Source organism: Hippopotamus amphibius, chromosome 3, assembly GCF_030028045.1.
Source record: "Hippopotamus amphibius kiboko isolate mHipAmp2 chromosome 3, mHipAmp2.hap2, whole genome shotgun sequence".
Taxonomy (NCBI): domain Eukaryota; kingdom Metazoa; phylum Chordata; class Mammalia; order Artiodactyla; family Hippopotamidae; genus Hippopotamus; species Hippopotamus amphibius.
The window spans coordinates 120,627,978-120,642,924 of NC_080188.1; the positions used below are offsets into that span (position 1 = coordinate 120,627,978).

General features: G+C 44.9%; 1 protein-coding gene across 1 annotated transcript; it reads left to right on the top strand.

Moving 5' to 3' along the window:
* Positions 1 to 1,380: 1,380 nt before the first annotated feature.
* Positions 1,381 to 10,146, top strand: LOC130848998 (pregnancy-associated glycoprotein 2-like). The gene is made up of 9 exons (XM_057727505.1): positions 1,381 to 1,433; positions 2,510 to 2,660; positions 3,618 to 3,735; positions 3,837 to 3,955; positions 5,166 to 5,359; positions 6,264 to 6,380; positions 8,098 to 8,239; positions 8,326 to 8,424; positions 9,994 to 10,146. The coding sequence occupies exons 1-9, from the start codon at positions 1,381 to 1,383 to the stop codon at positions 10,144 to 10,146; spliced, it is 1,146 nt and encodes a 381-aa protein (XP_057583488.1).
* The last annotated feature ends 4,801 nt before the right edge of the window (positions 10,147 to 14,947 follow it).

Below are 14,947 nucleotides of genomic sequence, written 5' to 3' on the forward strand. Positions count from 1 at the left end.
TGTTCATCTCAGGCTGAGCAGAACTTCTGAGTGGTCTTTTCTATCACTTTTGATAGATAAGACACTGAATAATTATTTCTTTCTATGTTTGATTTGGTGGTCAAAATATTTCAAGTCATGGATCTTATTGAGGAATTTTATTAGCTGTTCAGCAAGTGGACATTTTTCAATTCATTATTTTATATGACCCTGGTGATTTTTCTTTACAAATGGAAGGGAAATTAACATGCTTAAGATGCATTCAGTCTGTTATTCATTCCACCAACATGAATAGGAACCTGTCTCTGTCTCCTCTCTACTCCCACCTGTAGGGCAGAAATAAAAGCCTGCACAGCCAGCAGGCTGAATCCAGCACACACTTGTCTGAGGTTTGGTTGACACTATGTTATGGGAGAAAGAAAGGAAAAATACAGGCTAACATTCAAAATCAGGGAATTTTACATAAATATCCAGATTTCTGACTTATCTTGAAAACATGGCAATCCAGGCTACCTTCCAGCTTGGCAGTTGCTGGGTGGAGCTAAACAAAGGCTGTCCCAGCTGGCAGAGCATGTGCTGCCTGCCCCGTGTCAATGATGCCCACCCAGTGCTTTCATTCATTTCTCTTGCCTCTTGAGCCATAAATTTGTGAGAACTTCCCTAGACTGTTATCTCCCTGAAGATAAGGACCACCTGTGTCTTACTCTACTTTAATATTCCAGTATCTAAGTCAGATCCCAGCACCCAGGGTGCTCCGCAAATATTTGTCGGATGATATGAAATATCTTGTGGATGCATGCATCACATTTCTACCAATAGTGAAATCCTGCAATTGTAATACTACTCTAGCCTAGAGTTTTGATGCAGATTGGTATCATCAGCGCCCCTGATCTATGCCATCTGTCCCACTACCTAAAGCAACTCACTCATATGCCACTGGGCCCCTCATGTCTTCACTTTGCCATTTGACCTCTTTTCTTCTAGTATCTTCTGTCAAACTGAGGAGAGCAATGCCCATCTTATGAATTTGCTGGAAGACCACATGAAATCACAAATGCCATGCATGGTCCTTAGCATTTACTTTTATCCTGTTACTACCAATGTCTTATCTTCAAGTTGGCAAAGGTCTTCCTACTCTTTGTTAGTCCATGCCTTTCAGTTTAGTTTTCAGGCAAAGCCCCAAGGAAGAGTTTACAATAGAAACCCCTGTATTCTGGGAATTTTCTACTTGCACAACCCTAGGACACCAATGGTAGTAAAGATTTTATCAACAGGTTCATATTTCTTATCATATCCATTGGTGGACAAGGGGGCAATTAGGGCAGGTCTGAGTATATATACTAGGAGCTCTTGGCCACCACTGCATGCTCTTTCCTGAGTAATTGCAGCCGGGAAAGAAACATGAAGTGGCTTTGGATCCTCGGCCTGGTGGTCTTCTTAGAGTGCTTAGTCAGGTAAGTACGGGTATACTAAGTGGTGTCATCTCCCTTTTTGTTGTTTTTCTTGTCCTCTTTTTCTTCCACCCATCAGAGTAAGAAGGAAATATAATCATTCCCTGACAGTCTTCAATTTCATCTCACACTTATTGATGAGTACTTTGCTGTGGGCACTGAGGGGCCCAAGGGTTTGGGGTTGGTCTGCAGGGTTGCACAACTCTGGGGGTGTAGTCACATCATGACCTATGTAAAAATGACAGTCCTTGGAATTGTTCATTGCACAGCACCTGTAACTGTAAATGTGGTCCAACAGAAGAGCACTTCTCCTGTGTTTACTTCTAGGTCTTCTCTCTGTTCTCTCTCTGTTTCTGTGTGAATGTGTCTGTTCTTCATCTCTGTATCTCTCTCTTTATCTCTCAATCTCTTTGGATTTGTGTGCAGAAATTTCTGAGTTTTTTCTTCCTCTTATGAGTCTTTGCTTCTCTAGCCTCTTCATTTCCTTATTTAGACAGCATCTACTGACATCTCTCACACCTCTCTTCTGCTTGTGCCCTGGAGAAAGATAAGGAAGGCTACTTCTAGGTTGGTTTACCTGTAACAAGCAGGGTGACTACAGCCAAGTCACAAACTCCTTGCATTTCCATTTACTGCCCTGTAAAAGGTTTTTATGATCCCCTTTCTACCTCTTTCCCAGAGCATCTCTGAAAATGATACAGTGGGATGGCAATAGCAATGGTAATAACTTATTGTTGAGACTTCCTACATATCAGGTTCATTATATCCATCACCTCACTTAATAACCACAACATTTTGTATGAGGGATGGGGGTTATTATATTCCACCTTTTTACTGATGGGGAAACTGAGACTCCAAATGCACATTTGACTTAACTCAAGATTACAAAATGGAACCTGTATTGAAATTGAGGTCTGAGCCCTACTCTTTACAGTGCATCTTGATAATAACAAGATAATCATAAAAATGCTGGGTAAATACACAGGACCATTACAATTCATTGTATGACAGTCATACAATAACATGAACAAGTCATCGCAGCCCCTTCTTTGTTTCCTTTTCCCAATGCTTGGTGAAAGAATCCCCTTAATGAAGATCAAGACCTTGCGAGAAACCCTCATGGAGAAAAACCTGGTGACATATTTCCTGGAGGAGAACACAGATGTACAGTCCCAGAATGTCACTGATGACCCCCAATTTACTCTTCTACCCCTGAGGAATGCCATGGCTGTGAGTGTGTTGGGAGGATGGCACTCCAAAGCTCCCCATGATCCTTTGACCTAGCACTGGAGTTCACTTAGAGGTACCAGGCTGGATATTGGGGCTGGGGCTCTTGCAGGAAGCAGACACAATGGGGAACTGGGACCTCACACCCAGAGGAGGAGGTGCTGTCATCCTTGGTTCTTGGTCTGTGGTTACTGGGCCTAGCAATGACCAGATGGAAGGTAAACACCCATTTCTGTGCCAGAGATATGTCATTAGTTTGAAGGAGGTGTTATTTCTGAACTAAGTGAGCCACAGAGCTACAGGTGAAAGGTAAGCCATGTCTGATCAAAAGATAAAGCCTACTGCACATCAAGTTTGAAACCTCAGGCAGAGAAAGGACAACTTCCACAGATTCAAGAAGGATCCCATAAAAAAATTACTGAGCCCTATGGCCTGTGACACCACAAAAATCTAACACTATGGTCATTGTTATTGATTATAAAAAAAGGTCTCGTGTCTCCTTGAAGAATGCATAGGCCAGGCTGAGGGAAAGGCAAAGAGTAAACACATATCCAATAAAAGTCCAACTGTGTAGTGTTGATAGGACATGGTCTGAGTTTAGAGGAAGTGCCCTGGGTGACCTAAGAGAGCCACCTGGAGAAGGACACACTCAGGCTGGGCCTTGATTGGGAGACTGGAGATCTTACCAATTGAAGATACCCAGACTTCCCTGGAGGCCCAGTGGTTAAGACTCTGTGCTAATACTGCAGTGATGCAAGTTCAATCCCTGGTCAAGGAAATAAGATCACACATTGAAAAAATAAATGAAATTCAGGCACCAGTTGGAGCAGAAACTGTGAAGGAAGATGTTTGGAAAGTGATTTCAGGCGATATGGGACACCTGGAAGTGTAGACGTCTGGGAATCAAGGGTTGCCAGGGCAGCCAGGCCTGCCCTAATGACCCCTCCCTGGCCCCCATAGCTGGTCTACTTTGGAAACATTACCATTGGAACACCCCCTCAAGAGTTCACAGTCATCTTTGACACCGGCTCATCTGACTTGTGGGTGCCCTCAATCTACTGTTCCAGTCCCATCTGCCGTGAGTACCTGACCTGCTCCCCCACCCTCACACATCTAATATTCACTCTCCTACCCACCCTCCCTTGGCACCTGAGGGACACTCATCTATTGTGTCTGCAGGTGCAAGCAGGCTCTTCAACCCTCACTTATCCACTACCTTCCAGCACACATGCAAGGTCTTCGAATTCAAATATGGCTCTGGGACGATTGTTGGATCTCTTGGCTATGACACCGTTCGGGTAACTGGAAAAAAGAAGCTGAGTCAGGACTGGCCCTTGGAGTGACCACTGCTTCCAGAATACATGCAGGACCATGTGGGAGGGCCTGTATTTCCCAAAGTCCCTTAGTGGTTCACACTTACTCTGCAAAATTTGTCCCTGGGGAGACAGCATCCCTGCTGACTCTCAAACTCCAAGAATTGCTAAACCTGAGAGTAGCTTGGGGTGTGAATTTGCAGCTTCTTTGCCCATTAACAGCTCAAGGTTCATTTTGCTGGGAAAGGGAGCAGGGAGGGGGAAGCTCCCACTTTTCTATTCTCAGATTGTGGCAGACACTTGCATGGTAATAATATGCTTAATCCTGCAACAACTCCACATAGCAAGTACTATGATTAGCTCCATTACACAGAAGAGGGAACTCAGGTGCACAGAGCCAGGGCCTTGTAAAGTTCAGGCATGTGGTAAGCTGTGGAATTGGGCTGGCCATTCAGGATTCATGCAGGCATGGAATATTTGGTGAGAGAATGAAGGTGATATTGGGCTCCAGGAGGCACCCCAGGGCTTCAAGCATCTGGAAAGGGAAAGCAGGCAACCACAGATATGGAAGTGGCCTGATTAAAGGGTTCTCACTCTTGGGGCTTTTGAGAGTCTAAGAAAATCTATGGCCTGCCTCCCCTAAATGGTCTGAATACTCTCTGTCTCTGTCTCTCTGTCTCTGTCTCTCTGTCTCTAAGGCACACATATCCCCCAAAACATGTTTCCCAGGCTGAATTTTCATAAGACGTCTGGTAGCAACACTGTATATTGGGTTTCTTTGTTCCTGGGCAGGTGCAGAATGCACAATGCACTGCAATGTATTCAGTCAATTTCTGCCATCTTATCACAGTGATACCAAAAACAAGACTACCCTGCTCTCCATTCATTTTGTCCTCAAGTGGGAACAATTTGGTCCTGTCCTGAGTCTCAGTTTCCCCACCTGTACAAAAGACATGAGTCCAATTTTACTCACTTCTGCTGGTGTGTGCAGGAGGATTAGGTGTTCGTTAAAATCCACAATCTTGAAAAAAATAAAACCTGAATTCCTGTGCCAGTTTGGTCTAACCATCTGAGGTCCACTCAGGGCACAGCCTGGGCTCAGGTCTTCTCCACAGGCATCATGGCATCTCCACCCCAGTCCAGTCCCAACCCCACATCCCAAACCTTTACATGAGAACCCTCTCCTCTCCCACAGATTGGGAACCTTGTCAACCTGGGCCAGGTATTTGGCCTGAGCAAGAGGCAGATTGGGTTTGAAGTTGCACCCTTTGATGGCATCCTGGGCCTGGCCTATCCCAGCCTTGCCCTTGAAGGTACCACCCCCGTCTTCGACAACCTGAAGACACAAGGCGTCATTTCTCAGCCTGTATTTGCCTTCTACTTGAGCAAGTAAGTCTGAGTTGAACAAGCCCTCTCTCTAAATCAGATGTAAGATCCTCTCAGTTGCATGAAAAATTATAGACTATATGATCCAGAAGTTTCTTGAGAGACTGTCTAGCCCAGCATAACTATGGCCCCAGGGTCACATCTTGTCCCCCACTGGTTTCTCTAAATAAAGTTTTATTGTAACACAGCAATGCTCATGGGCTCAAGGGCAGTGGCTTAGTGCACAATGGGAAGACAAGAAGGGGAACAATGAAAAGTGTCAGGATACAAGTTGGAGGGAAAAGCAACAGGATTTGCTCATGAATTTGATATGGAAGGAAGGAGAGGAAAATGGTGGGAATGTTTAGTTCTTCACTAACAGTTAACCAGGAGCCCAGGACCAGCTACACAATTGAAAGAAGCCAGTGTAAAATGAAAATGTGGGACATCCTGTTCAAAAAGCATTAGGGATTTTAAGACAGGAATAGCAAAGGAGTGGGGCCCCATGGATGGCACAGGTCAAGGCCTGTGAAGCCAACCCTGAGTTAGCCTGAACCCATGCCCTTACTGCCTTCCAGCCTTGGTTTTCTGAAAAATGACAGGACGCACAAATGGGATGCCAGATCCCTCCAGCACAATGTCCTCTGTGGATATCTCTGAGCATTCTGGTTGCTGGTGAGGACCAGGCTCTCTTCAGAAGGGTCAGTAGTTGGAGCCCAACCAGGATGTCAAGCTTTGAACCTCTTCTGTGCCACTCATTAGTGGGTGACCTGCCATGGTGGTGTAGTCAATCCCTCTGTGCCTTAATATCCACATCTGTAAAATGGGCACCATAGTAGTGCCTCCGATGGTTGGATAAGCACAGCCCTCAGATAGTGAGTGGCAATAGTCTCTGACAAGGAGCCCTCACTCTTCCTTCTCTCCTCAGCCAGAAGGACAATGACAGTGTGGTGATGTTTGGAGGGGTGGACCACAGCTACCACAGAGGGCAACTCAAGTGGATACCAGTGTCCAAAACCCACTTCTGGCAGATAGCCATGAACCGGTAAGCTTCTCCCTCTGAGGTCACCACAAATTATACTCTCATGTGCAAAGGGGCACATGCAGACACACACAAATGCACACATAGACACACAGTCACGCACAGACCATTAGGCTACATCCACAAAGACATATATAAACACAGAGACACATATAAACACACACATTGGCACACCTATCAACATGCACAGGAACACAGAGACACATACAAACACACACATCAACACAGACAGAGACAAATAGGCATGCAAACACACAGATACCCACAAGACCCATGGGCTCATATCTCCCCAGATCTCCCACCTAGGTCCATGACCAGTATCTTGAACAGGTTCCTGAGAGGTGTGTGCAACCAGATGATGCCTGTACCCGCTGCACTTTGAGGCAAGTGGCATGGTTTGAAGACCCTAAAGAGTGAGGAAAAGAGGATCAGGGATAAATTCACCAGCATAAACAGGGTTGTCATAAGATGACCAACTGTCCAGGGCTACCCAGAACAGAGGGAATTTATGTTACACAAAACTGCTTGTTTAAAAAGAGGGGGCTTCCTAGGTGGCGCAGTGGTTGAGAATCCGCCTGCCAATGCAGAGGACACGGGTTCGATCCCTGCTCCAGGAAGATCCCACATGCCACGGAGCAACTAAGCCCGTGCGCCAAAAAAAATAAAAAAATAAATAAAAATAAAAAGAGGGAAAGTCCTGGACAAAATTGGAAAACTGGCCTCCTTAGGGAGAAGCTTTCCAGCAATGGAGAGAGGTTGGCTACACTCTTGAGACGTAAAGCAACTCATACAAAAAGACAATCCCTCTTCCCATTGACACCAACTTATATGTCCTGGGCACACAGTGGGGCAGGGGCTGTGACAGAGAGAATCAGGAAGCTGGGATCCAGGAGTGGCCTGAGAACAAGGGGCAATAAACAATGGGATTCTGTGTGACACCCTCAGACAGAAGCTTTTGTGTCCTTTGGAGGATCCCTGGGCTAACTTGGGCATCACCTGGCTGATTGTCTGTGTGTCTGAGCCAGGTGAGAAGGCAGTGCTGGAAACCAGCCTCTCCCAGGGCAGCCTTTTTTCCCTCCTCAACACTATGAGCATCCGTTGCCCCAGAGAAGATTCGTCTTCACTGTGTGGGTTGACATATTATTGTTCAGGCATCAGACAGAGGTCTCTGTTTATTCCTCATTCATTTCTTCACTCATTCATTCATTCATTCACTCCACAAACATGCACTGTGCATCCACTGTGTGCTGGGCACTTGAAGGAGGCTCTGTGGATCCAAATTGCCCTCACCTGTAGTAAGGCAGATATACATGAAATAAGTCACATACATAATGAATTACCAATTTTGCTCACACTACAAAAGACGTAGAGTCCATACAGAGTGACCAAGAAAGGAGCCTGATCTAATCTGGGGGAAGACTTCCCTGAAAAGGTGACATTTAAGCTGGAACATGGAAGAGGAAGATAAATTAGCTAGGCAAAAGGGAGGAGGGTCTTTTAGGAAGGGCGACCAGCACATGCCAAGGCCCTGAGACACAAGAGAGCCTGGTGCATTCAAGAACTGAAAGGAAGTCAAAGAAGATTACATGACCAGAGCATAGGAAAACAGAGCCAGGGCAGGAGCTGAAGGATTACTCTGGAGACCTTCAGAGAGGGGAGGCAGTCATGATGGGAGATTTCAGAGTAATCCTGGTGCCCACTTTGTCCCACTGTCTCTCAGCATCACCATGAATGGGGTGGCTGTTGGTTGTTTCAACGGCTGCCAGGCCTTTCTGGATACTGGGACCCCGTTGCTGCTTGGCCCAACTAGACTGGTCACCACCATCCAGAAGTTCATCAACGCTACACCTTCGGGTCGAGAGGTGAAGGGACATGACTCAGGGTCACTCTGGGGCTCTCCACACACCAGGGATCAGCTGGGCCAACCTCTCTCCACTTTTCCTAACAGTACGAGGTTCCATGTAGTTCTATCACTCAACTGCCTCCCTTCATCTTCGACATCAGTGGCAATGAATATCCAGTGCCCGCTCAAGCCTACATCTGGAAGGTGAGGGGCCAACCCTGGGGTCTGGTTCTAAAATCTGGGACTGGCAGGAACCCTTGGGCTGCTTCTGGGAGGATGTGACCCATTGCAGGCCAAGTCACATGCCTGTGGATGCTGCTGAGCCCCTGTGGTTGGACCAGTGACTCCCATAAAACTAACCACTTGAGAGTAGAGGGCAGTCTGGAACATCGATCATCCTGGATTAAATGGAGACACCACCCCATGCTGGCATGGTGTGAGACACAAGGACAGAGGAACACTAAGGGCCTTCACCCTCAAAGAGCTTAAGTTCCACCATAGCACTCAGATGGATGAACACGGAAAGTTGGATCAACAATCCCTCAAATAGACCCAGTGACATGTGGGTTTGGCAGGGGACAGTCTCAGTGTGTTTTCCTACCATAGTGATTAACAGTCTCCCTTCCCATCTACACAGTGTCCTGGTGCATGATCAATTACATGCTTCCTCTAGTCCTCAGGTGGGAATTCTGCTTGCTAAGCTCTAGTTCACCTCTGTGAGTTGGGCAACCAGAGACTTCTGTGGGGATGTTGGATGCTCACATGTGAGTAAACGATGCCCAGTGACTGCAACAGCCCCAGCAAATGGTTGAGGATTAATGTCAGCTCCTGTGGGAGTTCACAGAAAGCTGATGGGCTCAAAGAAGGCTTTGAGGAAGACAGGGAATTTCAGTAATTTGAATCCCCCAGTCTCAAGCAGACATTAGGAGGCCTGCTTGGGTTGAGGCAAACCTACACTGGACACCATGCAGATAGTACCTTCGGGGGTTGTGCCAAGTAGTGCAGCAGCCAGATTAGGGGTAATGAGGGCTACAGACAAGGGGAGCACCAGGATAAGTTACTCAAACCAACCTGGAGTGGCCAGGGAGTGTGAGTGTGGGTCCAGGAAATCTTATGGGGGGAGGCAGAGCAGTTTTAAAGAAAAGGTGTGGGAAAGAGGTAGAAGAAAAGGCATTCTCTGCAGAGAAAACAGAGAGCGTTGGTCAGAAAGAAAGGAATAGGAGAACTTGGAGCAATTCTTGTTTTTTTTTTTTTTTTTCTTTTTCTGGATTGTATTGAACTATATTTGATTTACAATGTTAAGTTACCTTCTGCTGTACAGCAAATTGACTCAGAGATATATATATATATATATATATATATATATATATAGAGAGAGAGAGAGAGAGAGAGAGAGAGAGAGAGATGGATATAATTATATAGATATATATTCATTTGCCTATTCATTTCCATTATGGTTTGTCACAGGATATTGAATATATTTCCCTGTGTTATACAGGAGATCCTTATTGTTTATCCACCCTCTATATAGTAGCTTGCATCTGCTAATCTCAAACACCAATACTTCCCTCTCCTACACCCCTCCTTCAGGGAAACCACATGTCTTGGCTGTTCTTGTTCTTGGATGGGCACAAAACCTCCTCAGCTTCTAAGAGAGCTACTATGTTCTTATTAAAGAAGGGATATAAAACTTAGAAGTTGCTGCCTCTGGATAACGAGGGGTGTGGCAGGTAAAGGCTAAGGCTGACTAGGGTGTATTACTGTCTCCCGCAGAATCCCCAGGGCCGCTGCCTCAGCAACTTTCGAGGGGACAATCACCACTCAAACAAGGTGGAGACTTGGGTCCTGGGTCACGTCTTCCTGAAGCTGTATTTCTCAGTTTATGATCGGGGAAACAACAGGATTGGCCTGGCTCCCGCAGTGTAAATGCTGGGTCTGCATCAAGAATCAATAAGGCCCACTCCAAGACCACACTCACTCACACACAGGGCACTCCTGCCCAGGGATGGTGGTGGACTGTGTTTGGGGCTCTGTAAAGCCCTATTCTCAGTAAAGAATAAAGGATTCAATTCCCAGTGATGCTATATGAGTGGTTGCCCCACTTTGGTTTGGGGAGATGCTTCATAATCTGGCAGGATATAGAACTTTGTGTGAACCACTAGGGAGAGGAGCCCAACTCCAACTGGCTTCAAGTAAAGGCGAGACTTATTAGAAGGATACTGGGGATCTGGGATACAAACACCAGAGCAGATCCACATATCTCAGTGAATGGACCCAATAAATCAGAAGCCATCAGCTCACTCTTTCTCTTGCCCCATTTTTCCTTCTCTCATCTTTGATTCTCTTAGCCTGACAGCTTTCTTCCTCCAAGCTTCAATACATATATTCCCAAGGGGCCTAACCCATAAGGAAAGAAGCTCAGAAAATTTCAGAGTACCACGGAGGGCTGTGATTGAACCAACTTGGATCACGTGTCCAGCCCTAGACATACCATTCTGGCCAGGGGCATGGAGTATTATGATTGGCTTCACATGGTTACTTTTCCATGCCAAATGTTATTGACAGTTTCCTCTGGCATCAAGAGACTGGAGCTGGGGAGAGGCAAACCCAAATGAAGTGGCAGGGGAATGTGTTACACCATGGAAGAAATGGTGATGGCACAACCAATTCTACCACCTCCTCACTCATAGGGATAAATAGGGGTAAAAAAATAGATTCTATTCTTCCCCACTCAGAGGAACTTTGTCAGTGTCATTCTCCTCCAGGGAGTTTCTATGTGAGACCCTTCAATCTGAAATAGTTCCACTTGTCCCCACACACCAAACACTGGCTCTCTACCACACACATCTGCAGTGTCCTTTCCAATCCCACTTCCCAAATGACAGGTCATGTGAATATCTGAGCCAGCCACACACTTCCAGGGCCTGGGATGCCCCTTCCCTTGGCCTCCAATGCTATTCAGAGGATGCCACTTATGTAAAGGGTGACCCAGGGTGCACAAAGCCTTTAGCTTTTCTGAGCATACTCTAGGGGAAGAGCTACAAATCACTTGGATCAAGCTGACATGTTTTCACAGATTTGTAGTAGTAGCATCACTTCTTCCGCCCTGGAGACCATATGCAGAGGCCCAGGCTATGCACAGCAAGGGTCAGAGATGGAGGGAGATGCAGATGAGAGAAGGAGTAGGAAAGAGTAAATAAGGTGGAAAACACACCCCAACACAATGCATAGTATGGGCCTTTACTCAGGCAAGACCAACATCAGTGACAGGAATGTCTCCCTTCCATCCTCATCTTTTCATTTAGAACAAATGGACTGAACACCTACTACGTGTCATGTGCTGTGGTGGACCTCAGGGTTAGAGGGTTGGTTTAGGAACGCACCGCCTGTTCATGGAGATAAAGATACAGACCCCAATGGGGAGAGCCAGATGTAGAAAAAAGAGAGGTATTTGTAGGAGGCCAGAGGAGTGATGGCCTTCCAATTCAGTAAGCCAGGGAAAGCCTGGGTTAGAGTGAGGGGGGCATTGACTTCATTCTTGTCACCCCATCTTGAAACACAACCCTACACTAAGCCTGCATTTAACATGTGTGTGCAGATCTTTCTTTTATCCTTGGTTGCATGTGCCTTGACCCTTTGGGATGGCATTGGATTATGATAAGCTTGAGAAGAGTGAAGGATGACCAGCTGAAGAGCTGAAAAAGGGAGGAAAGGTGAGAGTAGAAGTGGTATTTTATTTAATAGTAAATATCATGATGTGGGCTTAATGCAGACTCATGTGAACAGTTTCTCAAACTGACTTTGCAAGTGCTCTTCATGGAACAATAAGCAAAGTCTCTCTGTTGGTGAGAAACCACCAATAAGAGTAGGAGTAATAGATCTGGTTAATTACATATGCCATTTCACTGTCTCCCCATGAACCCCTGAAGGGCATGACCCCCTGAAAGAGATGAAGGAAGTCTCCTCCAAATTTCTGGCCCCTCAATAAATACACATTGAATAATTGAATGGATGAATTCATAGATGTTACCACTAGAACACACTGCTGCATCTCTCTGGGGAGGCATATGGTGTCAGCATGGATAACTGCCATAATATCAACCAGCAAAAGTCTGAGTTAACTTCCCTCCATGAGCCTAGGGCAGAGGCTGGAGCTGTGTCTGTAAATGAGTCCACTGTTCCTGAGACTCTATATTTGTAGCCTGTGCTCCCAACATGAGGATACATTCTCATCTTCATCATTTTTTTTTTATTCACGCACCACGCACTATGTGGAATCTTATTTAACCACTTCCACTGCATTTGAAGAGAGGATTCTTAACTACTGGACCACCAGGGAAGTCCCAAAGTCTGATATTCAAAGCAACAATCTTCCCCCACCTTCCACTTTTATCTTTTACCCATTGCAGACCAGAGACATATATAGCCACCACTGAGAGAAAACACAGGAAAAAAAAACAAACAAACAAAAACAAAAAACAAACAAACAAACAAACAAAAAAAACAGGACAAACATAGATCATGACACTTTTTGACAGAGTGTAAGTTGGTACAATCTTTCTGGAGATGAATCCTTCCTAAAATATGTATGGTGTTTGTCTCAGAAATTTTGCTACTAAGATTTATGATAAAGCGATGATAAGAAACACACAAAGACATACATAAGCAAGGATAGAGTCATCAGTGTCTCTTAAAAAATGGAAAATATGGGACACCCCAAGGAACTTAGTGGGTTGTCCCAGATTTTCCATTTAATACATAAAGTCTCCACAGCATAGATAGGCCATTTTGCAAACTACCACCTTCAAATTGTGTTTTAGAATATTTAATATGAGGAGAATTGTTCCAATATGACATTAAGAGAAAAGAACAGAATAGAAAACAGCATGATCGCAGGTTTGCTAAGCACAGGAAAGACAGTGCGTTGTACTCGCCAGGTGTGTACATCCTAGAGATTTTCTGCCTGGGTTCAGATCCCATCTCTGATACCTATCAGTCATATGACTTTCATAATTTCATTTCTGGACATTAGTTTCCTGTTCTGTAAACTTCAGATAATGATAGTTTGTCCCTCACTAATCAACAGGAAAATGGAAATCAAATGACAATAAGATACCATCTCACATCCATTAGGATGGTCATTATCAGAAAACAAAAGATAACAAGTGTTGATGAGGATGTGGAACCCTGTACACTGTTGGTGGGCATGTAAAATGGTGTAGGTACTGGAGAACAAAATGGAGATTCCTAAAAAAACTGAAAAAGAGAATTCCTCCTTGATTCAGCAATCCCAATTCTGGGTATGTATTCCAAAAACTTCAAATCACAATCTCAAAGGGATATTTGTCCTGTCATGTACATTACAGCATCATTCACAATATCTGAGATGTAGAAAAAACTTTGAGCCATCAGGAGTTGAATGGATAAGAAAATGTGGTTGAGATATACAAAGGCTTATCATTTGGGCTTTTTTAAGAAAATATTTATACACTTATTTGGCTTCCCCGTGTCATACTTGCACCATGCTGGCTCTTCAGTTGCTGAAGTTAGGATCTTTAGTTGTGGCATGTGAGCTATTAGTTGTGACATGTGTGATCCACTTCCTTGGTCAGGGATTGAACCCAGGCCCCATACTTTGGGAGTGTGGAGTCTTCTCCACTGGGCCAGCAGGAAAGTCCCAGTTATGGCTGTTTATATATATGATTCCTTTCAATCATTTTGATGTGATGCTAAAATTGAAACAGATTAGGACTTGAACCCAGGCAGCTGGGACTCAAACCCAATCCAAACTCAAGGCCTTCCTACTTAGATCACACACCTGGTTTCAAGATTTACTTATGCTCAGATTCTAGATATCTCATCCCAAAAAAATTTGGTGAGAGACAAACTGAGAGGGTGAGAAGTGGATTTATTTATTCAGAAACATACTCCACAGTCTATGTGCCACCTCACAAGGTGAAAAAGGCACCAGGGTATGGGGTTGTCAGTTTTTATAGGGGGGTATTTTCATAGACTAATGATTGGGAGGAATAATTCTAGCTATTTCAGGAAGGGGCACTGATTTGCAGGAATTAGGCCACCACCCACTTTTTGATCCTTATGATTGTATGACTGAGGATTATGTTCTAGAAGAAATCAACTTTGGGAACATCTTAGACCCATTTGGCTCTTCTCAGTTTACATCATGTTCTCTGGCTATGTCATTCTTTCAAAGGTTGTGCCCTGCCCCCTTCCCTCCTGTTTCATTCCCCTCTCAGATATGTTACTCCCATATTCTTTTTTTTAAATATATTTATTTATTTATTATTTATTTATTGGCTGCATTGGGTCTCAGTACTTGTGGGCTCAGTTGCTACACAACATGTGGGATTTTCCCAGACCAGGGATCCGATGCATGCTGCTGGCATTAGCGAGTAGAATCTTAACTTTTGGGCCACAAGGGAAGTTCCTACACCCATATTCTTATGGGAACCACGAGGGCAATGATTCATCCCTTGTAAATGTTTCAAGGCTGAATAGAGCCATTGGACCTGTGAGGGAGTAAAAATCTATGGATGCCTGATCTAAGAGACCCCAGGGCAGGACAGCTCCTTGTTTTAAGACAGTATATGCTGGAATCCTCACATACCCTTCATCTTGGTGTGGAACTGTTGGAATTGCTTCCATAGCCTGTCTATGAATCTCCTTAATAAAGGAGCACATTTTCTACAAGCATAAGGGTACAAAA

Coding starts and splice junctions, on each gene's coding strand:
- LOC130848998 (XM_057727505.1), top strand. CDS start 1,381: ATGAAGTGGCTTTGGATCCTCGGCCTGGTGGTCTTCTTAGAGTGCTTA. Junction 1,434..2,509: donor TTCTTAGAGTGCTTAGTCAG/GTAAGTACGGGT, acceptor GCTTGGTGAAAG/AATCCCCTTAATGAAGATCA. Junction 6,381..8,097: donor TGGCAGATAGCCATGAACCG/GTAAGCTTCTCC, acceptor ACTGTCTCTCAG/CATCACCATGAATGGGGTGG.